At 36.0% G+C, this 20,730-nt stretch overlaps 1 protein-coding gene across 5 annotated transcripts in view; it reads right to left on the bottom strand.

Moving 5' to 3' along the window:
• Window positions 1-20,730, bottom strand: part of TJP2 (tight junction protein 2) — a 73,039-nt gene that overhangs the window by 23,343 nt on the left and 28,966 nt on the right. For all 5 annotated transcript variants that reach the window (XM_026675444.2, XM_087957794.1, XM_026675459.2 and 2 more), the window contains one exon: window positions 3,392-3,445. In XM_026675444.2, the coding sequence (XP_026531229.1) occupies window positions 3,392-3,436 (45 nt within the window). In that variant the 5' untranslated portion in view covers window positions 3,437-3,445. The remainder of the gene's footprint in view (window positions 1-3,391; window positions 3,446-20,730) is intronic.

Raw genomic sequence — 20,730 nt, 5'->3', positions numbered from 1 at the left:
ACGCTTGTGCTATCAAAAATATTGTTTATTCCATTTAAGAATTATAGCATAGTCAAATATAACGGTCCATTAGTCATATATCAATTTCAGTCAAGTATTGTCGGGGATACTCTATTTGCAAAGTCCGTGTTGAATAGCCAATGTCAGTACACTTACAATAAATCAGTCCAAATCTTTATCTTCTCTCCGTTGAGAAAATCAACACTCCTTTTTCTCTCCCCGTTCCAGCAAGAACGCAGTCATCAATTCATCCAGTAATTAGGGATCTTCAAGCCAGAGAGAGCGAGCTGCAATTGCCTCGCTTCTTATATAGTGCTTTTACAACCACACCCTTAATTACATTCTTGCTGTTAAAGTTACACACACTTTAACTAACAAACCATGATACCTTATTTATTATTTTTTACCCAAACCAGTTAGGGTAAACAATGTTATCCCTAACAGAAAGCATCCTGTTTCTGAATGAACTTATGTGGATATAACATTAAAGAAATATTGAAACAAAGTAAGAATCTTAGAAAGTGAAAGCAGAACCAGAATAAAGAAAAAAGGAAAGACTGATTGTGGGATTGATTGATGTTTTTGGTATAGACCCTGGGCTGGGATAATTGAGAACTTTAGAAAATTGAAAGAAGAAAGAAGGAAAGTAAAAGTGTTGTTTTTGTGGACTTTAACGATCATAAAATATAAGAGTGTGTAATGATGATATCTCTTCGGGAATTAAAAATGGAACTTAAAAATATGAGAGAATTACTACAGGAAAGAGGCGAATCACTTTGTTCTGTGTTAGAAAAAATGGAAATGGCGATTGAAGAACAAGAAGAAAGAGCTTCAGAGGAGGAGGAGTCGACTCAAGGAGAAGACATTTTAAATAGACAATTAACACAAAGAACACTACAAAGAAGTGGGGAAAGAAGAAAGGTTAAAAAGTTGAGATTTAAGAAGGCAATTACCTGTGAAGTCAGGAAAGGCAGAAAGACCCAACAGAAAAGGGGAAAGGAAGATATTAAGAAAGAGAGGGATATAAACTGGAATGAAAAAAGATATGGGGAAAAGAGGGGGAGGAGAAGCAGTAAGAAACAGGTGCATGAAATAAAGAAATACGGAAATAGTAAAACGTTGAAAAGAAATTGTTTTTTCAGAGATAATGGTTGATGAATTAAAAAGGGGATTCTGCAGGGTGACAAGGGGTAATAAGAATATTTCTGCAATTAAAAATATTTAGAAAATAGGGTAATATAGATACTGATAACTCTTATTAAAAATTAAGGGAGGAAAATATGCTGCGGAATCCAAATGAAAAGATGTAATGATTATTATTGTAACTTCTTAAAAATAATCGTTTATTGGGAATCAAGATGAGGGAATAAAGGTATATTTTAATCATTGAGGTGTCACACTCAAAGCAGTAAAAGGGGGGAAACCTATACTTGTTTTTTTTTCTTTAGTGTTAAAATTTGTATTAATCTAGAATTTATAAAAAGAATGTGTAATGGAAAGGGAATATGACAGACTAAAGAACCAACTAAATTAATAAGTTAATATAGACTATTAAAAGCAAGGAGAGACATTGGTAACCTTTTTTATTATTATTATTATTATTATTATTATTATTATTATTATTATTATTATTATTATTATTAGGTAAACACATATTGTTTATCTTTATTTTTAAAATAATTAAAGGATTATATTTGAAATAATTGAAATGAAACAAAAAGATGTTTCGATTGAGATTAATGAAAGAGGCTAGAATTAATGTGTTTCTCTCCTTACTGAAAATTTGGAATGGAAAAGGTAATAATAGAATTATATATGCATATATGAATGTATAATTGCTGTCATATTTGTATGTAAAGGTGATGACCCAGAAATATGTTGTCCACTAAAAAGAGATTTTTGTTTTTAATGTGAAAAACTGAATAAAATTTGTTTTTTAAAAAAGAAAGAAAGTAGAATAAGGGGATGTGGGCCATTTGTATTATGCCACTTTTGAATTTAAGTGTAGTAGTAGCACCAAAAATAAGAGGAAGGAATCACTTTTTGTTCAGAAAGTTAATACAAGTTGTTGTAAGTCTGTATTTATTGCAACCTTCCTAAGCCGCTGCATAAGTAAATGTGTTAGAAAGTCCTTCCTTTTGACCTTCCATGTGACAATCTCACACTGTTATCCATTAGAGAAAACTATATTCTCGTTTGTTGGGTATAGTTATTTTTTAAACTCTTAATTTAAATTTAGGAATTTAAACCTGGGCCTTTTGATAACCAAGAGCCCATTCCACCATTCTGTTTAAGAAACGATCAGACTGAAACCTTCCATTTAAGATAGTAAAACTAATAGGTGGAAATACAATTATTTCAGTATCCTGTAATGATCACGGCAAAGGAGTAGATAATTGTTCAGCATTTCTTGGATAATCTGTGCACGATTCAGTTTCGAGGCCTCTGAGCAGTCCCCCCCCCCCCACTGTGAAATCAAATACAAAAATATGGTTTGAGCAAACAGGTTTATCTGCATGCTGGAGGCCTTTACATGTATTGATGCTCAGTAAAAAGACAACAGCTGTATACACAAAAGCCAAGTGCTTATGATGTCACAGTGTAATTTACAAGAGGAAAGGGCTGCTCATCACCATTTTTAATTTTATTTGTGCCTTCAAGTCACTCTTGATTCTGGCAAACGTCTGGACTAGTTCCTGCAGTTTTCTTGGCAAGGTACTTGGAAGTGCTTTGCCATGCCCGTCCTAGGGCTGAGAGAGAGTGGCTGGTCCAAGGTCATCCAGCTGGCTTCAAGTCTAAAGTGGGACTAGAACACACAACTCCTGGTTTCTAGCACTTAACACTATACTAAACTGCTCTTTTTGTACCACCACTGTCATGGTAAATTCTATCCTTTTTTTTTTTTTTTTTGCATTGCATGAATGGGACAAAGATAACTTAATGACTTTGGGAAACAGTAGCATTTACAAAAAGTTGTAGTCCTGGATTCCTATATGTTCCAAAGAATGTAATTTGTTCCAAAACATTTCCTTCTTAGTAATAAAAACTGAGTGCTGGGAAAGCCCAGAGGTGGTTTTGTGGCATTTTAAACTGTGCTACTTCTTCCTTGGGTTATAGAGAACTGAACCTTTTAAAAAAGATGGTTGTTATTTTTTTAAATTCTGGATATTTTTAGTAGCTCTAGAAAAATGAATTGCTAACATTGCAAAGGAAATTATTGATGTAAATAAATGAGGGTTTTGTTTAAAAATGATCAAGCAATATATTTATCAAGGTTAAATATTTTGTTATTGAAAAGCAATTAAAATTGGGACATATCTTGTTTGCCAATGGATATGAGATATTCAGTGCAAAAAAGTTATTAGAAAATTATAAATAAATAACATTCTACCTTTTGTAAGGTCACTGTGTACTGTTCCCATATCAGCTCTTCCATGACTGGACCCTATTTATATGGAGAAAAAACAACATCAATTGAAAAAAGAGATTCTTTCCAAGAAAAAGTGCTTCAAGCAGAGTAAATATTTTTACAGTTATAACAGAGTAACATTTTAAAGCCAAATTTAATAAGCATAGCTACAAGTAAAACAAATAGATACTTTCTGAATGTTAGCAGAAAATAAGCATGACTGTTCCTCTACTTTCTTACTTTAAATTTGTAATATAAATTATAAAGGTAGCAGCCAAACCTTAGAAATCTACATCTTTTTAAATCCAGGTCTAAGCAAATGTCTAAGTAAGGCTATAGTCTCCAGGAATTATAATGATATAATAAAATAAAAACATCGACCTGGGTAGTTATTGACTTATGGCCACAGATGGGACTAGAAAATTTGTCTTTCAGCAATGTGATCATTAAAGTGAGGCATCATGGGACTGTACCCATTTTTTCAACATTTTTCTACAGTTGTTAAGTGAGGCATATCATGTGATGGTGATTTGTGACCTTCTCTACCAACTTCCTCTTCGACTTCATCATAAGCCAGCCGGGAAGGTTGTAATCATGTCAAAGGTCGGCTCTGCGGGTGAGTGGGTGGAGCACAGTCAGGAGCTATTGGCTCCGCCCTCCACAATAGACTCAATTTCTGATGTGGCTCCTTGGGAAAATTATTGTCCAACCCAGCTAAGAGTAAAGTTCTGTCTTCCCTACAATCTGTGAATTTACAGTAGTAATCTTGCAGAAAACCAGGGAACTCCAAATTAACATATTAGGAGGAAAGTTTGCCTCAGAAAACAAATTCTATAAAAATAGATAAAATGTTTAGTCAGAAATTTGTAGAAATTGTTATTTCTTTTTGCCATGTGGTGCCAATTCCTATGTTCTACATTTCCATGTACAAGTTATCAAACTGAATATCAGTCATAGGCCTTCAGCCATTTGTCAGAGTATGCTCATATAGCAAGTGATTTCATGCAATGTCATCTTGGAATAAAATGCTCATCATAAATTAAAAGATCAATTAAGATGTGTTACCCAATATACATCCTAATGGCACAACTTAAACCATCCCAAATATTAATATTTTATTATTAATGTTGGTATCTTTACAAATATTAACCATGAAAAAAAATGAGAAGAACTAAAATGAACAGGATTTTTTTTTTTTTAAAAAAAGAAATATCACTGTAAAAATCAGGACAGATGACATTCCCAAAATGCTCCGGATTGCGCATCTCCTTCTTGAATCATGTACCAGCAAAATTACTTTTCAAGTATTGCGTTTGATGTCCTCTAAAGTCAAAATTTTGTTTGACACATGCAAACAGACAAATACATGCTCACTAATTTTACAGTGTAGAAACCAACAGATGTAGATTTTTACATACATGCAGCCTCGTGAAAAATGTGAAGGGTAAATTATTCATTGCTTCAAGTATAGTAGTCCTCACCTTACAACCACCATTGAGCCCAAAACTTCTGTTGGTAGTGAGACATCCGTTAAGTGAATTTTGCCCCATTTTACAACTCTTCTGGCAACCATTAAGTGAATCACTGCAGTTAAGTGATTAACTGTTAAGTTGGTAACATGGTTGTTAGGTGAATCTAGCTTCCTCATTGACTTTACTTGTGAGGTCGGAAAAGTTAATCACATGATCCCAAGACACTGCAACCATCATGAATATGAGTCAGTTGCCAAGCATCTGAAGTTTGATCACGTGACCATGGAGATGCTGCAATGGTCCTAAGTGTGAAAAATAGTCATAAATGTTGGGGGCAACATGCTGACTACGTAAACCACTTAAAGAAGGCTGTAAAGCACTATGAAGCAATATATATGTCTAAGTGCTATTGCTATAAGTGATTGTTTTTCAGTGCTGTTGTAACTTTGAACAGTCACTAAATGAACTGTTGTAAGGCAAGGACTGCCTGTACTTTAAAAATATTTTATTTGTGAATGAAACTAATGCTGTACAGTAATTGCTCTATAAGTACAGAAATTAGAGTAGCATTTATTTCCGGGAAGAAGGCAGAAGAGATTAATGTTCCTTGAAATTACATATAATCAAATTGCTATAAATGAAATAGAATGCTTTCACTGCTCTTGAAGAATGGATTAATTAAACTACAAGTGACTCCAGAAGCTGCATTTTGTAGAGAACAGAATGTAGTACTCATAAAGTATTGCAAAAGCCCACCTTGGGAGTCCCCTAGGCATAAAGGCCATCTGTGCTCTTCTAAATCTCTAACTCATAATCTTTTCTTTAATGTTATAAAAATTACATCTGTTTGCTTTGCAAAATATTGTCAAGGCCAACAGATTAATGGAAGGACCAAAATGAGCACGGGGGTTGGGCAAGATCTGAAGGAGAAATTAAATTCTCGCTCCCAAAATTCTAGCTATATTAGGAGCCAAGAATTTAAAGAGAAATGATGCGTGGAGAATGTAAATACATCAAGAGATGAATTAAATCAAATACTAGCAGCTTATTAGTAGTTATTAATATGTCACTGGAGATAATACAAAAAGATAATCACAGTATGTTAGTTATTACATTATTTATGCAATTACACAGTTGAAAAGTTACTGCTTTTCAGAAAATCTAGACCAATACCTTAATGAAGTGCCATTCTTCAATTCAACAATTTTTCTTAGAAGAATTATGCACAGATTTCATCCTACCCAATTCTAATTAGTGTTTTTATTGCAAAAGCTCACCTTGGGTGTTTATATACTACTAGTGATTGTGAACCACCCCATAAACATTTTTCAAGCATGAAGATTGAAAAATATCATCCAGTACATACTAGTTAATTCATATTTAAAATTTAAAAACCTTTCTGTGTACTAGAGAAAGGTAAAAGGTAATCAATTTGCTTCCCCTGTTAAAATCCTCTATTTTTCACAGCACGCAATCACATTCACTGTTTTACCTGTCTTTGCAATCTGTTCAAAGTGTGAACTTCCCAGGCATTTAATCAATTTATATCACTCAAAAATGGTTATGCAATTCTGCTATAATAGCAGCCTACATATTCAGCTATTCAACCATCCTGCCATTCTTTCCCATACAGAAGCCCAAACACACATACACAAGAACACAAAAACTTTCAAAAGCAATGTTGAATGTCATAATGCTAAAAGAGTCCAGTCCAGCCTGTTTTAAAAGTTCTTAAATAACCTTTGAAGCTGAGGTTAAGTAAGCATCAACATTAAGAGTTGCTTTTCCTCTGCCAAGAAAAACAAACAATGTAGAAAATGTGAATTTTCGGAAATATGGGTATAAGTTTTGCATCTGGAAAGCATGCAGGACACAAATATTGGATATTGGGATGCAGATTATAGAACTCAGGGCAATTTGAGGAGCTTCCCCAAACATAGCTTTTAAGCAACCAATTCAAATACAATGCCCTTGTAAGGTGTTGGATATATTGCAACTAAAATGAATGACATCTGGATGGCAAAGATTGGGGAAGCTGATATAAAGTTATGAAAGGTGAGAAGACGAAGATTTATAGATAGATCACTGCTTTCTCTCCAACTTCACAAACCCAAGATCAGGGAGAGCAACCTACTTCAATTAATCTCTTCCACATGTTTCCAACCTATATGGTCCTGAACTTTCTTTTGCCAATTGGGCCGGCAATATTTGCTGATGTCATCCATCCATCTTGTTTTAGGTCTTTCATGGACACTTCTTATCAAGTGAGATCCATTCTATGACTGTCTGCCGTCAGTTCTTCTTGCTATGTGACCATTTCCACTTCAACTTTTACTCTTGATGATATCATATACTTTCATTTGTTCTCTAATCCAGGGGTCCCCAACCGCCGGTCCGCGGACCGGTACCGGGCCGCGGAACAAGCCTTACCGGGCCGCTGGTTGCTGGGCGCCGCCATCTTTTTTTTGGTAAAAAAGCGCTTCTGGTGAGCTTTTCCGGGTAGAAAGCTCACCGGAAGCGCTGTTTCGTCATAAAAAGATGGCGGCGCCAGCGCTTCCGGTGAGCTTTTCCGGGTAGAAAGCCATTTCTACCCGAAAAAGCTCACCAGAGCGCTGCGCCGCCATCTTTTTGACGAACAGCGCTCGGTGACGCCACCGGAAGCGCCTTTTCGTCATAAAAGATGGCGGCGCCCAGTTGACGCCGGTACCGGGCCGCGGCGCCCAGCTGATGTCGGAACCGGGCCGCGGCGTCGAAAAGGTTGGGGATCCCTGCTCTAATCCATGTGCAATTCTTGCAATTCCAAGCATGTATCTTTCCAATGAGCAGTAATATTGAACTCAATTCATTTGGTTTTTTTTCCCTAGTGAAATAACTCTCTTTTGGCATCTTAATCAACCAATCAGCTCCTGATATGCACAAAAGACAGGTATAAATCAATCACCCCGACTTTTAAAGTTCAAAAGAGCAAGTAGAAATTCTGCTTTTTTACAGCGTTTTCAGGGGTTATATGGAGAAAAAAACATCATACATGTATGTATCACAAAGTACTATGGAAAAATCACAGGTTCTAATCACATCCTACATTCCCTTCCTAGAAGCATTATCAGATAAGGTAACTACAGTAAGGGACTCATTTCAGTGCTGTAGAAGATTGCAAAACAGTTTCTACCAATACATTTTGCACGCAAAAAGTGCCTTCACCATTTCATTACTTATAAGAACAGTCACATGCTCAAGAGACAATGTTCATCATACTATTACCAAATCTCAATTGTTCAAAAGCTTCACCTCAGCCTACATTTTTCATTTAAGACAGGATGGAGACCAATGAGGATGACTTTGTGCAGTATTTATTTGTGCAATGGTTATGTTGTCCTCTGACCTCAGAGCCTGGATTAGAAAGTGCTGGTATAAAAGCAGAATGCAGACTGTACTCAGAAGGCTTTCACTGTGTCTTGAGCATCTAATAAACCTACACTGCATTGTTAAGCAGGCTAGTTGAAAAAAAAATTAAGAAAAAAATCCGTGGTAGGGATAAAAGCTGTTTGAAACTGAACGCAACACTAACAGGCCAGTTTACATACTTTTAGCACAACCCTATGCATATTTAGTCAAAAATAAATTCCAACATTAACTGACTCTCTCAGGAACAAGCCTTTATAGCTTTTCTGTTTGTTTATTTGTATCCTGTCTTTATTATTTTTACAAATAATTCAAGCCAAGGAACATGTACAACATACCTTTTTCCTTTTATTTTACCCACAACACTACTGTAAGGTGAATTGGGTGGAGAATGAATGACTAGTAGCCCGAAGTCACCCAGCTGGCTTTTATGTTGTATTGTTTAATTTTACTTGACTCATTTAGATATTTATCTATTATTCATAGGGTTTATAGACTCTGGTTTGTCAGGGTATTTTTAATTGTATATAACTATTTAGTATTCCACTATTCTTTTAACATTAAATCTGCCTAGGCAGTTTTTATTTTCATGTATTTAAATTCAGTTGAAATTGTGTATTTCTGTTCTATTTAGGTTTTAAGTATAGTATTCATTATTATTAAAGTATAGTAGGATAGCAGCTTTAAATATTCCATGTCCATATCCCAAATGTGATTGCTATTTTCATGAAAAACATGTAATTTTAGGGACAGAAATTTGGTGTTGCAGGAAAGCAGATAATAATGCTTTTGGAAAGATAAGAAAAATAGAAGTCTTAGTGGAGCTCTCACCTCACAATCAGGAGGCTGTGAGTTCAATCCTAGGTAGAAGCTAATATTTGGAATAGGCTCTCCTGCTTGAGCAGGGGGTTGGACTAGATGACCTCCAAGGTCCCTTCCAACTCTGTTATTCTATGTTCCTTATAGAAATAAATATCATACATTTGCTTGTAGCATTATAATCAATACAATTTTACCCTATTTGCCATTTGTGTTATGTTCTTTAGATTTATATCAGCATAAACCAAATGAACGTTAGAAATGATACATTTTGAATTCATTTACGTTCTGTAAACCGCTTAGAGAGGGCTGTAAAGCACTATGAAGTGGCATATAAATCTAAGTACTATTGCTATTGATTTGCTTACCAAGTGTGGCCAAAAAGGCCAGAAAATCAGGCACAATTCATTTAACAACAACACACTGCTTAGCAATGGAAATTCTGTCCCTATTTTGCTTATTAGAGGAGGGCTTTGTAGTAGGCTACCTTGAGTAGTTGGTTGGCCACCGTGAGAACAGAGTGCTGGATTAGATGGGCCAGATCTTCAATCCAGCCAATCACTGTTTATAATTAACCAATATTTACTTACAGTAAATATTTTTCAAAGCTGTGGACTGGATTGCTTTATTTTTCTGAAGAAAATTTTCTAGCATCACATCACCAATTTGTCATTTTATGTGCACACTGGATTAATCTGGATAGGCTAATTTATATATGGCAACTTCATGTTTCCTTGATGAGCTACACAGAACAAATTGAAAATTGTTCTATGTAGATTAACACATCAACATCTGCCTAATCTGGACAGACTTTTTTTTTCCTGGAAAACACATCACTGGCAGCTTTGTGATTAGGGCTGTAACTTTGCTTAGAGTAGGTCTTAGTGAGCTCAGTAGAACGTAATTTTGAGTAGTCATACACAGGAATGTATTTTAATATTCCCAGATCAGTATAACATAATCTACAAGGCTGCTTAAATACTCCACTCTTTCAATTTATTATTGTCTAAATTATTAATCCTTCCCTTGACTCAAAATAAATCATATCCTACATGTTCAGCAAGTCTAGCAATAAACTATATGATTCATAATCCATGACAATTTTCATCATTCTCCCATAATAATTTATCTAAACTATTAATGTATCTCAGCCAAGAAGATACATAAATGTTTTTTTTTTAAACCTTCAGAAAGGAACAGCTGTAATTTAAGAAACTACAGGCCTATATATTTAACCAAATAGAAACTGAGTGTCAAAACAATCTCATAAGTAATAACTACCAATCTCCCTGCTTTTATCTGGCCCCTCCTCTATGGTGTCTTATTCACATTCTTAGAAAGATAAGCTTTATCAGAATAGAGTTCTGTATAATTGACCTATATCTTAGACAACTGTCAGAGGCCCATTATTACTAGCAAATCTAATTACTAGCAAATCTAAATTACATAATAATCTGCATTAACTGCATTTTATGGACAACATTCTTGAATTTAGTAAAACAAAAGCAAAACAAAATTCAAAAAACAAACAAACCCCAATATCATAAAATAAAGTCCAGCAGGCTAAAGTTGTAGTCCTAATATACAACAAAAAGGACATAGATAAAAATGAAGCTGTTTTATAACATAAATTATTTCCATGATACAAGGAATACCTACATATTCATTAAAATAAATCCAACCATAAATGGACATTATAAAGAACAACAAGTCTAGCAATAAGCTAAATGGATGAAGGATGTTTTCGTTGGAATGAAAGGAAGATCTTTCCTTTTGCTCCTGTGTTAAACAGTTCTTGCTGGAAAAATGGGATAGTCTATTGTACTGATATTTAATACATTTAATACATGTAAGGAAAATCATAGCTAAAATTGGCTATTGGTTTAACCGAGCACATATAGATCAAACTATACAGAGTGAATTTATTTCACTGTGCATAGTTTGCAAATAGTGCGGATTCAGTCACATTTCAGTCTAACTACAAATTCCTTTTCCTTCTTTCTAAAGAACCACTTAATATTTATTTAAATAAACGGTGTGCTAAACAGCTTGTCAGAGAGGATAGATATTCTCACAAAATGAGTGTTATGGGGCCTGTTCGAGACCATGTCTCTTAGTCCTTTAAGGTGTACTCTTTACACCAGCTTATCTTTGTTACTGGGGGCTGAGGAAGTGGGCAGAAAGCACTGGAAATCATCATTCAGTCCTTTTACTTACTACAAATGCCTATGACGTCTATATGAGGCCCAGAGATACTAGAAGCTGTTCCTTTATTTTGCAACACATCGGCTTCCTATTTTTTTATATAAGGTAGTTCTCAAACTATGACGACAACTGAGCCCAACACTTCTATTGTTAAGTGAGACATTTGTTAAGTGGGTTTTTACCCACTTTATGATATTTCTTGCCACAATTGTTGAGTGAAACACTGCAGTTGTTAAGTTAGTCAGCTGGTTGTTAAGTGAATCTGGCTTCCCCATTGACTTTGTTGTCAGAAGGTTGCAAAAGATACGGATACAGGAGCCCTCAAATTATGATCATTCATTCAGCAACCAAGAGTTCCAGTTGTTGCAGTGTCTCCACGGTCACACAATCAGATTTCTGACATTCCTTGCCAACTTCCCACTAGCAAAGACAATGGGAAGCCAACAGGAAACTGGAAGTCACAATCACATGAGGTCCTCACCTAACCACCCATATGGTCATTTATCAATGGCAACTGTGACTGCTGGGAATTGCTGTCACTAAGAGATGCAGTCACATGACATTGTGCTTTATAACCACACTGCTTAGTGATGAAATTTCTAGTCCCAACTGCTGTTGTAATATGAGAACTACCTGCAGTTGCTAGACTTGCGGTTCTTTAAGCTGTTCTCTTATGATTATGTTAAATAAAACTGAATTCAAAAAAGCATGGAAGACCCAAGACATCTTTGGTTTCAAATCATATCTCAATGAAGGTCTAGGTGTTGAGAGTTCATGGCATTTATTTTATTGCAATTACCGTATATACTCGAGTATAAGCCGAGTTTTTCAGCCCATTTTTTGTGCTGAAAAAATCCCCCTCGGCTTATACTCGAGTCAGATTCCCCTCTGGAAAAAAAAATGGTGTGGAGCTCCGGAGCTGGGCAGGTGCTTCCCTGCTTCCGTGTTTCCTTTGCAACTTTTAAGCATGGGGGTAATCGGAAGCAGAAAAGTTCTTGCATGAGGATATATTTTTTCTTTTTTTAACTGTTTTTAGGGGGGGGGAAAGACCCACCGTCATGTGAGAATGCTCAGACACGAAATCTATCCGCCTGAAAATAAGTGTGTGTGTGGGGGGGGAATTTTAACAGAGGGAAGATGTAGGGAGAAGGCAAAAGCGACGGAAGATCCTTCAGGGGAAACTGAGGGGGAGACTCACCCTTGGTCCAGATGAGCCCCCTTCCCCGCCCCTAAGGAAGCAGAGGCAGCCAGCAAGGGCAGGCAAGCCCCACTTCACAGACTCCATCCGTCCTCACTCCCACCCACCCACCCACCCAAAGCCACGAAGTCCCCCAATCGCGCAGCCCAGAATCGCCCTCCCCTCAGGGGGCAGCAACGACGCCCGGTTTTTCCCGAGACAAGAAGCTCCGCCGTGCAATGAAAGCGCCCTGGCTCTAGGCTCGCGGGCTCAGAAAACAACGCGAGCCGAGGTCGCTTCGGCTTCGCTCGGCTTCTCCAACATCCGGCACCGCCCTGTTCTATGTGCCGGGCCCGGCAAGTCCGAGCAGCCAGCGCGTGGAGCAGGACGGCGCCGGACATCGTTGGCTGCCTCTTTCGCAGCACGGGAGGCCTCCCCCGGCTGGCCAGCTGCTCTCCTCCTTCTCTGCCTGGGGAGGCTTCTTGTGCTGCAAAAGAGGCGGCTAATGATCCCCGGCTCCGCTCGGCTTCTCCAACATCCAGCACCGCCCTGTTCTATGTGCCGGGCCCGTGAAGTGGGGCTTGCCTGCCCTTGCTGGCTGCCTCTGCTTCCTTAGGGGCGGGGAAGGGGGCTCATCTGGACCAAGGGTGAGTCTCCCCCTCAGTTTCCCCTGAAGGATCTTCCGTCGCTTTTGCCTTCTCCCTACATCTCCGCTCAGGTGTCCGGCTGGGGCTGTCGGGAGTTGCTGCCGCCAGTGCGGCTCCGGTCCCGCGTTGCCTTGGGAAGGGTGGGGCAAAACCAGGAGCCGCTGAGCCTGAGCCTCCGGTGCCGCTGCTGCTGTTGCAAAGCGCTGCCGCGGCTCTTCCTTTTTGCCTTTCCTTCCCGAGGCGACGCGGGACTGGGGCGCGCCGGCGGTAGTGACTCCTGATTCAGGGGGCCTCCGAGGGAGGGGAAGAGAGTGACTCCTGCCTCCCGCTGTCATCATCATCTTCTTCTTTTGGGTTAGTGAATCAATTAAACCTTTCATGATAGTGAGATCGTTTCCCAAATTAATTATTTTTATTTTTGAAATTTACCAGTAGCTGCTGCATTTCCCACCCTCGGCTTATACTCGAGTCAATAAGTTTTCCCAGGTTTTTTTTGTGTAAAATTAGGTGCCTCGGTTTATATTCGGGTCGACTTATACTCGAGTATATACGATAGTTCTAATTCTACAAGGCAATTTTCAACTAAATGATATAAAAATTGGAGGAAAAATGTTAAGAAAACAAAGTAGAATAAAACAGAGAAGTCCCTAAAATTAAAAGCACCTTTGCAACTTCATTATGGCAGTGCTTCAGGTATTACAAAAGGTTCTGGTTCATATGTTTATTGTAATGAGTAAGCAACAGGATAGGAATCCAGAATTTCACAAGTATAGAACCTTAGTAGAAGCCATTGATGTCCCAGACAATATTATATCGAACCATTATGCATTTTTAATGAGTTTTTCTAGATACTCTTACAATATCCAATCACAGCTCTGCCTGGGAGCCGGGAAAGAACATTTACCATAAATATTACATGAGAGAAATAAAAGGACGGTTGTAGCTTTTGTTTCTGGCAGTTATAAATTCTTAAGGTTTAAAGTTGTCAATAGAGGATAACTGCAACAACTATAAAAAGTGACCATAATAGTTATTTGTCCATTTTTGTGATTATGAAATAGTGGGTTTCATTTTATCTAAGATCTAAAATCTTTCTAAGATTGTCATTAGATTTATCTAAGATCATTCTAACTAGGGTAGACATTTCCAGGAACACCTGAATGCAGCTAAATAAAGTTTCGAGTTTGTTTGAACTGGGAAGGTTTATGCAGAAATGACACTAAGAATAAGAATTGAGACAGATGATCCACTCTTAGGATCAGTACCAATAAATACAGATTGAGCAAAAAGGATTGTTGCTTGGTGCTTCTCTTTAATTGAAAATGTTAACATTTTAATTGCATGGTAGTAATGATACAGCACACATAAGAGAAATTATTCTTGGATGTTCTACTTTTAATTAGACAATGTTGGATTAAGAGAAGTATTCTAGGATGTGAAGAATATGAACTCAGTCAATGAAAAGTAAAGTATTAACTTTGCCACAAAAAAGGGCTTATATTTCTGTCACCACCTGACAAACACTCTTCATTGGAGTGACATCATTTGCTTTAGCTAATTCATATGGTACAATGCCAGGCACATTTGGAAGATGCTGGGATAGAAATATATTTATTGTTATGCACATTAAAACCGCTGTGATAAACCCAGTTTGAAAAACCAGTTAGTTGGTTTGTCCTGCTATTTTTTAAAAAATAAATTAGTACTTTAAGGATATTGGTATTTTAGATCAAATTACCGTCAGAAAAATCCGGATTAACCAAAACCCTGAAACTGCAAGATATTCAATTAAAACATCTTTGGATTTTATACTTAATCCAGAGACAGTGTTGCTTGGTTATATTTCCAGAATATTAAGATAGGTATCAGTTGAACCAATTTGATGTAATTCTTCAAGGTGCTGCAAAGGGAGACCTAGTTATAATCTTCCCTTTTACATGGAATGCAGTTAAATGGACCACGCACTGTATCTGATCTCTAGACTAAGAAATTGAAAAAAGTAGAAAACCACTTCCAAAAACACTGCCAGGAAAACTTCATAGCCAGGAAAACTCCATGTAATCACAAAGAGTCAAGCTTGGCTCGAAGGATCACAAGAGAAGAAACCAGTCGTAAAAATGTTGGAATCAAACACTGAGCTATACTATACACTATACATGCAATTTAATGGTGAAAGTCTTAAAAGATTAGATATGTTTAGATATGTTTCTCTGAAGATGAAATTAATTCATTGAAATGTTTTTCATATTTTATTTATTATTTTTTACATTGCCTTCTTTTCTAAGCATTTGTAGCATTGCACTGGATTCTACAGAGACTGTTTAACATGAGTTAGCTGTGCTCTCTCATTATAGGAAAAGGTAAAGGTTCCCCTTCACACATATGTGCTAGTTGTTTCCACCTCTAGGGGCAGTGCTCATCTCCGTTTCTGAGCTGAAGACCCAGCACTGTCTGATGATGATTCCGTGGTCATGTGGCCGGCATGACTAAACGCCAAAGGCATTCCCACCAAAGGTGGTCCCTATTTTTCTACTTGCATTTTTATATGCTTTCGAACTGCTAGGTTGACAGGAGCTGGGACCAGTAATGGGAGCTCACTCCGTTATGTGGCACTAGGGATTCGAACCACCCAACTGCCGACCTTTCTGATCGACAAGCTCAGTGTCTTATCCACTGAGCCACTGCGTCCCTGCTCTCTCATTATACTGAGAGTATAAAATGATAAAGAGTTCACTTATATTTATCATATGGGCTTGTCCCAGTGTTGTCCTGTTTTGATGCAATATCCATAAGTTCTATTAAAATGGTTTTAGGAAGAATGGTTTAAAAAAATGTGATTCTAAATTACATACCAAAAAACCCTTTTTTATGATGGAAAGATAATGCCATTCCAACTTTACAATCTTAGATTGAGTGTATATGCTCAAACGTGTTTATGAATCAGTTACTTTCCTTATTTCCATTTTGTCAATAAATAAGGAAATGGCAAACTGATGTCACAGTGAACAGGAGACATTATGGCTTAAAAATGTGGCTGGATGCTGGATCCAGAATATCAAAATTTCTCCAGAGAAAGCAGAGATGTGGAGTGAGTTTATCCATTCATATTCTGGCAGTTTTGTAGCTTTTTGCAGTTGTCTTGCAAATAGCTAAGAGTTGCAGGATTCCACTGAACACATAGCTGCCAATGATTTTTTTTTTACAGAATTAAGTTTTGGCTGAAACACTCTTTTTAATCACTTTAGATTTTACTTATTTTGCTACTTTTTAAAGATTGAGAAAATATTCACTGGAGAAATTTTCATGACATGAAAGAAATTTTGAGTTTAAAATTAAAAAAAAATAATATACAGCAAGAGTGATTAGAGTGTTGGTTTTTAAAAAAATTCAAGCAGATTAAAGGTCCAAGTGTACTTGGTTAAATTATAAGAATCCTTCCTGTGGGAAACTTTTTACATTTACATTGGGGAAAAAACCTGATGACTTTGAAGGTTGGTCACTAGAGGGCATCAAATGGAAATAAATGCATCAATGGATCCATTAAGAAAGATGTATAACTATTGGGCTTAGAAAATAATTTTAAAGTTAGTACTATTATATATAAATTAGGAAACAGGAAAAAGAGCAACCAAATAAAGCTGAAATTGATTTGAATGTGAATGTTAAAAGGATTGTGTATAAGAGGGAGATGGACTTAAATAGTGGATACAGTATACAAAAACATGAACTGTTGGATATACAAATGAAATTGGATGATTTAACAATTTAAAAAGACCTACAAATACTAAACCAGAAGAGTTATACGGATCACATTTTATATTGTATTCGCAAAAGGGACCTGATAAAGTTGTCAATATGACAAGAAACTGTGAGAATATGAAAAGTAACGCAAATGACCTCTTTATACTAGATTTTCCGAAGGGGCTTGTTAAAATTGTCATCATTTTTGTGAAATGAGACAAAGAGAGTATGAAAAGAAAACACACACTTGGACATTACCAGAGGGAACTAAAGACTGTTGTGAGACAGTGGAAAGAATATAAAGTTGGTTAATTTAACCAAGGTTAAAATACCTTTGATTGCAATTTCTGGTAATGTTTAATGGGTTTATGCCGATTAGAACCAGGCAATATTTTAAAGGTTTTGTTTGTTTATTTAAAGAGATGAGATGGAGGGATTTTTTTTTTAAAAAAAGAGATATAAATATAAAAAGAATAAACTATACCAGATAGTTTGTAATAGTTACATTGCTATTTCTGATAATCCTTAGTAGGCTTTGTTAATTAAAATGAGGCTTTAATACTTATTTACAGAAAATGGGATTGGATATGGGATGATGATTGGTTGCATTTTAATAGCTGATCATGTTGTTAATATTAACTATATTATTCATGGACCAGTGGGTTTTCTTTTTTTTCCTGCACTTTTCATTTTTTTCTTAAAAAAATATTTTTATATTTTGTATCTTTTGTCGTTTGCACTAGTTTTATCTATGTACAATGTAATATTTAATAAAAATTATCCTGCAAAATGAATAAAAGATATAGTGGAAAGACTGACCAATAATAGTTCATGTGGTTAAGTTTAATGCCAGGCTTAAAAATTGAGCTTTTTAAAACTGCTATTAAATAGGAGTTTTCAAACTTTTTTTAACTCATTAGTTAAAATAAAGACAAAGATCTAGTGATAGAAAATTGCCCATTTTCAACAACTTTTTTTAAAAATATTATGTTCTCCTGAACATTATTGGAAAATGTAGAAGTATTTTTATTTAGTGTATGTTTACATTTAAGCAAAGTACAATATCATAATGAACCTAGTAGCATCTTTTTCAAGCAACAAATTTTATTAAAAACATTAGAACTTATGAGCTAACGATACTTTTTAATAAAATCTGTTAGTCAAGAAAGATGCTCATCCTGATTTTTTTTTTAATCCCAGACTAACATAACCCTTAACCCTTTCTCCTACAATATCTACAAGATTTGTGTGTTTATGTATCTCTGTGTGTATGTACAGTTTGTGATTTTTGTCTTTGCCTTTTTTCCCTGTTTCTATTCATATTTTTCCAGTTTTGATCTGGGCAGCTTACAAACCAGCAAAATGAACAATATATACAACAACAAAAATATAAAACCAAAAATAGAAAGATCTGGTACCTCAACTACACTTTACTGTATAGTAAATAAATGTATTAAAAATTCACATACATTTCCCTTGATACAATACCATATTCCTATATTGGAATATATAAATAAAATGCTTTTAAAGACGTTTACCGTAGAGATAGCTTTCTCTAACCTGATATGGCAAAACTGACTGAGATAGTCTTCAAAAATAGTTCATCAACAGATTATAGTATACCATTGCTAGAGTAAGTTACACATACAATTAACACCTACTCTGTTTCTTTCAAGATTAAGGAAGCAAAGATTAAAAATGCATTTATACAGCAAATGTTAAGAGAGACTTTTAGTTCAGTTATTGGTACGACTTATGCTAAAGAACTAAAGAAATTCACTAAAAAGGCAACGAAATCAGACGTGACTCATTTAACCACCATCTTACTTGAGCAATGGAAATTCTGGTCTCAATTGTGGTTGCAAGTCAAGGACTGCCCATATTTCTCTGATCAAACTGCAACAAATTTCACTTACAATAATGCTGTAGTCAATTTTAATATGCTTCCTGTCATCCATATTAATTCTTATGCATTCCTCTACCTCCATTCCTGCATACTCTTTGATTCCAGCATACTAATAAAATCATCACCCCAGTAACTTACATCTTTCATAGAAATTGAAATGTAACACTTTGAAAAATAGGAGTCAAGTTTGCCAATTTAAGAGATGTCATTCCTTCCAACCCACAGATGTTATTCCTAGTATGCCTTATACACAATGCTTACACTCACAGTTGGTATTTACCTATGATTTATATTACTACAGCAATCATCTCCAAAATATAATACGGTATATTTTGCTTGCAGAAAAGGGAGGATTAATGCCTACCTGAATTCACATATTAACAGGGGGCAAAGGGTGGTAGGGAAAGGCAGAGAAAAACAGCCTCAGCTCACATATTTGTGTTATCTGACACTATCAGAATTAGAATGAGAACAAGAACTAGATTTAGCCATTGAACTGAAAAGAGAAAAATGATAGCATCCCCAAGATTCGCTTAATTCAGAGATTTCCACCCCCCACCTCAAACACTGACTTCTTTGTCTATTGTATGGTCCAATGTAATCTCTTTGCCCTGCAATTGTTAGTTGAGTCAAAGAGCATGTGAACTCTCAGCCGAGAAGGCAGATGTTTACTGACACTGTCATAACTTGCTGGATACATTAAAAAAAAAAAGGTTTTAGCAAATGTAACAAAATTTTGCATTAGTCAGGAAACAAGCACAGCTATTGAACTGCTCCAAGGCCTCGTTCAACTGCTGAGTTATTTGGTTGGTTGTTTCTCTTTTCCTGATGTACTTATCTCTTCCACCAGCCTTATTGTGATAATAAGCTAGGAAAATAAGTCCCATGTACAGTCCCCATTCTCTCAGACCTTGTCCTACTTCAGTAAAGGAAGCCTGTGGCTGCCTCCAGACACCACCAGGTCCTTAGAAACTTCCTTCCACACTGCAAGCCACAGGCCACAGCCCTTCTGAACTTGTTGGTATTACTTTCAATGCAACAACATTTGGATGACAAGTAAGACAATATCTGTGTGTGGTTCTTCTAAGTTGTTTTAACACTCTGGGGAAAGCAATGTTTCACAGACTTTGCTGGTCAGTTTTCATCAGTATCCTTTAAACCTGTAATAAGAAATATGGTACCTGAACTTTTCACATCCATGTTACATAAAGACTCCATGTTTTAAAATCTGGCAAATTATTCTGTGCTGAAGCAACACATAGTATTTGAATTTCCTGTGTCTTGCACTGATATAACTCATATATTGTTTATTGTTGTATATTGTATGTTGTATATATATTGTATATTGTTGTGCCTTCAAGCAGGTGGATTGCAGTAACTCTGTTTTTATGTATTATTGTGTAATGAGAAATTGTAAAAATATAAGAATTGTACAAATTCTTTCTTAGGCAAATATCAAATGCCGCAAAATAATTTGTTGCTTAAAAAAGAACATATACGTTTTATTTAAAAAATAGTTCCTAGTTAGGCTATCCTTAATTTAAAATGATAAAATTTATGTTATTTCCACACCCGATGTTACTTTTGCTTCTTTCAAAAAGCATCATCATTTCTACAACTGGCTAAAATTAGCCAAAGTAATACTTTTGATTTTCTTTGAAAGAATCATCTCTGCAACCTTGTGAAGTCATAAAAATATTCTTAGGATAAATTAAGAGGATTGAGAAATGTTTGTCCTTAATTCCCAATGTGCTATTAATTTGTATACCACACTAAGATATTACTTCACTACATAGGCTACCTGGACAAATCTGTGATTCACTCCTCATGCTGGAAATGTTACAGAACTTATAAAAATTTGATCTTCTAGAACTAAGAAATAAACCATGCCTCAGATTTTATCTGAATACTCATATTTCCACCTTCACTGCTGTATTTTTTTTTTTACAGAA

The sequence above is a fragment of the Notechis scutatus genome, chromosome 2 (assembly GCF_049901735.1).
Source record: "Notechis scutatus isolate UNSWTSFEM ecotype Mainland chromosome 2, rNotScu1.2, whole genome shotgun sequence".
Classification (NCBI taxonomy): Eukaryota; Metazoa; Chordata; class Lepidosauria; order Squamata; family Elapidae; genus Notechis; species Notechis scutatus.
Note: the sequence above shows the minus strand (reverse complement) of the source record. Positions and strands in the feature narration are given on the sequence as shown.